This window comes from Hipposideros armiger, unplaced genomic scaffold (assembly GCF_001890085.2).
Source record: "Hipposideros armiger isolate ML-2016 unplaced genomic scaffold, ASM189008v1 scaffold_1030, whole genome shotgun sequence".
Classification (NCBI taxonomy): Eukaryota; Metazoa; Chordata; class Mammalia; order Chiroptera; family Hipposideridae; genus Hipposideros; species Hipposideros armiger.
In genome coordinates, this window is record NW_017732380.1 from 33,822 (window position 1) to 39,821 (window position 6,000).

At 40.6% G+C, this 6,000-nt stretch overlaps 1 protein-coding gene across 3 annotated transcripts in view; it reads right to left on the reverse strand.

Moving 5' to 3' along the window:
- The window catches only part of PAK1 (p21 (RAC1) activated kinase 1), a 90,368-nt gene that overhangs the window by 16,526 nt on the left and 67,842 nt on the right, over positions 1 to 6,000 (reverse strand). For all 3 annotated transcript variants that reach the window (XM_019631660.1, XM_019631659.1, XM_019631658.1), the window contains exon 10: positions 591 to 703. In XM_019631660.1, coding sequence (XP_019487205.1) covers positions 591 to 703 — 113 coding nt within the window. The remainder of the gene's footprint in view (positions 1 to 590; positions 704 to 6,000) is intronic.

Consider the following 6,000-nt stretch of genomic DNA (forward strand, 5'->3'; position numbering starts at 1 on the left):
TTACCAGTGTAAGGCAAATTCATGTAAAGAAAAGGATCAGGGATTTTAACTGACTACAAACTTACTAGGGGTCAACAATGAAATAGGTCTCCTAAAAAAAAAAAAAACAATGAATGAAATCATTATGCTGTGTTGAGTTTAGAACAACGGGGAACTCCCACTCTCTCCATACTGGTCAAATCTCAAATGAAAATACTGAGTGTCACATTTTATGAGAATACAAACAAACTAGAAGTTATTCAGGAGGGTGAACAGGATAAGGAAAAATTTCGGATACAGAATGATTTAAAGACCTACATGTTTGACTCAGGCAGAGGGACTGGATAACTTCCCTGAGACAGAGCAAACAGTACTAGGACCTGCTATTAGAAGTTACAGGGTGGTAGGGTTCAGCCTAGCCCAGAAAGACTGTACAGCAATCAGAGGTGTCATATCCAATAGTACGCAGGGTCGGAGGCAGAGAGTTAAGCATCATGCAAGATTCTTAAATAGCGGCAGTTCTGAGTGCTGGTGTTTCCTTCCCCTTAAAAGCTCTTCCATCCATCAGTCCCAAGAGCCCTATCTCTCTGACAGTACCTATCACTCCATACCTGTCCAAGTAGTTCACGATATTTGGATTCTTATTTTCCCTCATGACCAGGATCTCATTAATAATCAGCTCTTTCTTCGGCTGCTGCTGAAGGTTCATCTGCTTAATGGCCACCTGAAATCAAAGTACATTCAATATGCAACCAGTTACTCAACGCTTACTGAGCAACTCATAAGTACCAGACCTTAAACACTAAGGAGACAGAGATGAGTAAAATATGGCCTTACCCTTGAGGAATTCACAGTTTATTAACACAGACCAGTGGTACTCAACGTGAGGTCTCCAATATCAACATCATCTGGTAAACTTGTTGGAAATGAAAATTTTCAGGCCCAACCCACACCAATTAAATCAGAAACTCTGTGTTTTAATAAACCTTCCAGGTGATCCTGATATGTACCAAAGTCTGAGGATCAAACTCAATAAAATCTTTATATTAGGAAAATACTTTCTAGAAATCACAATATTAAAGAGATACGCTATAACAAAAGTCCATACACAGTACTACAGAAACACAAAATACAGCAAGAATTCTTTTAATTGGAAATGTAGAGAGGCTTCATAAAGGGGGAAATGACTTTTTTGAACTTGGTATGAAAAGATAGATCAGAGTTGACCAGGTTAAAAGAGAAGAGAAAAAGGGGATGAGATCCCTATAATATTTATGTATGAAAAAGATCTTGGTAGGCTTTTTGTCTATAGAAATAAATAAATTTCCACATAATAAAAATATAAGGTATACATTAGTTTCCAAAGTACTTGTACATGCATTTCTTGTGTGTGTCAGGTACTATGTAAGGTATTCTCAAGTGTATTCCATTTACTTCTCAGAGATACCCTATGAGTTAAGCATTACTACTGACCCCTGTTGACAGATAAAGAAATTGTGATTCGGACAGTATATGTGACTTGCATACACAGCTATTCAGTTAGGAAAGTCAGAGTTAGAACCCTCAAAAGTGATGCCAGTTTATTCTGCACACCTGACCAAATTAATCTTCCCCCATGGTATATATTTGATAACTTCCCCTGCTAAAAAACATAGATGGTTCCTGTTTGCCTTGAAGGGCTCCTCAGCCTAACATTCAAAGTTCTCATGATCTGACCATAGCTTACTGCCCACTATATTCCTTCATATTCTCCATGATCTGAGCTTCTCTCCATTTGGAATATCTTGCATCATTTTCACATGTTCAAAAGCTACTTACACTTTGAATCAGGCCATAAGAAACTTCATTCTCCAAGCCAGGTAGGCTTTTCCCTTCTTTGAAATCCCATAAGATCATATTTATGCCTCTCTTATGAAACTTACCACATTCTGCCTTGTATGATTAGCTAGGATGTGTATGTCTAGAAACTTGGGAGTTCATTTGAAAGCTCTGAACCCCTGGTGCCAAGCACAGGGCCTGACACACAATGGGTGCTCAACAAATAATATGTGCAAATGAAGAGGGAAAGAGAATTCAGTAGGTTGACGTAAGTACTTTATTTTTAAAACACAAACAGCATGAGCAATAGGTTACTCTACCCCATAAAAGTAGACTTTAAATGATTTGATGAATGTTTATTCTCTAGAGACTAGTTTATTCTCTTTCATTGCTTAACAGACAAAACCATGAACGCCTAATAGAACAACTCAGTTAGTCTTTCCAGAAGCAGCAAGAAGTGTAAAGGATGAATAATTCAAAATTTTATATGAAAAAAACCCTGACTTTATTATTTCTTCCAGTCAAATATGGACAGTTTTCTGCAGAGATCCAGTTCATCAATAACAACAGAAATGATTCTTTTAAACATTTTGACCACCTCCATTCCCTACCCCAAGTGAGAAAAAATTGATTTAGAGCGGGGTCTCCTATCATGTTAGGCTTCTGGTCTGGCTGCAGCTTTCTACTAATAGATGTTTAGCTTTTTCTAATGTCTGAAGGGCAACACATTGACCTAAAGACATTACATTAAGTATAGTAAGCCCTTGTAACACATGTGAAGATCTGGAGCCAAAGGAGCGCCTTTGGCATTCCCCAGGCCATCTTGGAGGATAGAACAGTGCTTATGAACCTCACAGAGGTCACTGCTAGCCGCAGAAAGGAAGAAGAGAGGCAGGCAGAGGATAGCAGAGGTGGTGGCAGGACACCAGGGGACCTTTTCTACTAACTAGTAGCTACTAACTATGGCCTAGTTCAATACCTGTCACCTAATCAGGTCCCTCCTGTTCAGGCCAGCAGATAGCACTCTTATAACAAAAAAAGAGCTGGACTTGAAACTCTGAGGACCTAAGCCCTGGGGCTGAGTTTGTCACTTACTGACCTTGACCAATCACCAGCTCTCTAAGCCTCGGTCTCTTCATTAATGCACTGAGGATAATAACACCAACCTTGATTCCCTTCCTCATAGGATTGTTTTGAGGACTAACTGAGACAGTGGCCAATGTGTTACTCATATACAAAAGAAATTTAATAATAAAGTAAGGCAACAATGAAAATGCTAATCCTAGTAATAACTGCATTTGATGAGTACCTGACACAGAGCCCCAAGAATGACAACATCAGCAGGAAAAATAGCAAAAACCAGGCACCCTCCCACCACCACTATTTACTGAATGCCTACTGTGTGCCACGTGCTGCGTTAGGCGCTCTACTTACATTATCTCAGTAAAACCTAACAACAACCCTGCCAAGTAAAAATCATTATCTGCATCTTTAGGTAAGGAAATTGAGGCTTAAGACTTGCAAGAAAATTGCCCAAGGTCATAATGAATGCTCACAGGTCCATATGTGACTCCAAAGCCTCTTCCAGTCTATTCTATTACACACATTCCTTCCAAAAATGGGCTTAAAAAATAATGTTGGATCTGTAACTGGAAGACTTCCGAGCACTATCATGCTAACCTTCCTATATGGGGCACACGACAGCTCTGTGCTACCTACCTGAATAACTCCCCATAAGCATCACTCACAAAGACTAAGAGCATCTGCCAGCTCCACTAAAGATTTATACTCCCTGGGGCAGGAAATGCAGCCTTCCTGACCACACTGCATTAGCCACCCTAATGGACCCGCTTCCATTCATAGTTTGGTAACCACGAGGCAGCACATAGTGAAGTCCAGTTTCTGTTTCCTGTGGGCAGCTTCTCACACACGCAGCCTCCTGGCCTTCCAGGAGCTGCCCATCACCAGCCTGCCTCACCTCAAAGGCTGGAGGGCCCCAGAGGCCAGAAACATGATGAGGAGCCCTAGTGCCTCACCCTAGCCCTGCTGTGGCCTTGCAGCCCAGAAAATACAGGTTTAGCTTTTAGAATCAAACGTTTCCAACTCAATGCTTGTTAACTGTACAACCCTGCAAAGGTTATTTAAACTCCCTGAGCCCCAAATTCCTCATCAGTAAAAAGGAAATGACATTACCTACCTCATTGGGTTCTTTTTAGGATTGGTATAACCTCCTCTTTTCTATCTCTGCATCCAATTCACCACATTTAAAATTGGCACAATGGTATCATCCTTCCTTCCTCATTATTTTAACACAGCTTCCCCTCAGCACTACAGGTTTTAGTAAGTACACAATGGAAAGTATGGTCTCTTACATTTATATATGATTTTAATGTCTGAGCACCTGCTCAGGACTGAATCTTTCACATAGCTCTTATTCTTAGCACAAGGTGTGGCATAAAGCAAATGTTCAGTAAACACGTGTAGAATAAATAAATATGCACAAATAAACATTAATAAATATGTAATTCTTAAAGTTGATGATGTATTTTCACATCCATTGCTTTACTGAATTCTCTCAAGACTTTTGTGAGGAATGTGTTATCAGGCACATTTTATAAATAAGTAAAATTCACGCTCAGAGAGGTCAAATGACTTGCCCAAAGTTATGTAAGTTGCTAAACGTAAACATCTTGGTTGCCAGATTCTCGCCTCAAAGAATAATGAATAAATCCTTAACCATAATGATGATTTTTTTTTTAGAAGTTGACTTACCTTCAGTGGAGCCTCAATATTTGACTTAGGCACTTGTAAAAGACAAAGTGAATGAGCAAGGTATGTGCTGTCCCTATTAACCTTGGCTTCTCCAGTGCACCAAAGGGTTTCAACCACCAAACGCATACAAGCGGGTCCCAGTAGCCTTCCTCAGAGGAGCCTGACTCTATTTTCATTGGAACAGGAGGTACCTCTCTTAACCTCTGAGCCCCAGCACTCTTTGACCTATGAACTTCCCCAGGCAGCTTCCATCCACAGCCCACCTGCCAACATTCCCTGCTCTGCAAATAAAGAGTAGAATGCACGGAAAGCCCAAGTACTCTGCGTTCCCTTCGTGGCTTCCTTCTCCTGAAGATAAGATCTTGGGTCAGCAGGTCTTAGCAGTAAGGTCAGAGTCCTGCCAGCTTAATGAAATGAGAAAAACAAAGAGATGCCTCCAAATGAGGACTTCAATGTCTACTGGAATCCTGGGCACGGAGGAATGGAAGGACAAACACGTTAGAAGTCAAGAGACATGTGTTTAAATCTCTTGTATATCATGTTTCTCTCCTAACCACCAAACTGTATAAACAATTGTTCATTAGGCAGTTCCACAAGAAGGTCTCTCAGACAGCATCCAACTTCTTCAAATCGACACCTCCACCTATTTCTTTCTCCTTGACTAACATCACTCACTGAGTCATCCTCACAGTCAGTCAATCACCACATTCTGTCAAATCTACCTAAGTACCTCTCAAATCCACCCACTTCTCCCCATATATGCTATGCCACCACTTTAGTCCACACCATCATCTCTCACCTGCAGTTACACAAGAACCTCCTGACTCACCTGTTCCAGTCTTATCTCCTCCAATCTGTTCTCCACACTGGAGCCACAATGACTTTTTCCAAAAAATGTCTCATCATGTTACTCCTCTATTTAGCTCTAGTCTGCTACAGTAAGAAACTAAAAGTGTCCCACCAGAAATAGACTCAACGATATAGGAGAGGGGAAAAAACAACAACTGATGGTTGCTAGATGGGAGGGGGATGGGGATAGGAAAGAAGGTGAAGGGATTAGAAAGTACAAATTAGTAGCCACAATATAGTCATGGGGATATGACATACAGTATAGGGAATATAATCAATAATGTTATAAAGATTATGTGGGATGCCAGATGGGCAATGGACTTATCAGGGAGATCACTTCATAGACTGTGTAGATGCTGACCACTGTGCTATACTCCTGAAGCTGAAGTTGAACAATATTGAGTGTCAACTATAATTATATATATAGGGAATACAGTCAATGGTATAGTAACAGCTAGATACAATGTCAGAGGGGTAGTAGATTGGGGGGGTGATTATCACTTTGTGAGGGTGTAATGTTTAACTATTACATTGCTTTGTATACCTGATAGAAGGACAAGGAGAAGGAGAAGAAGAGGAGGA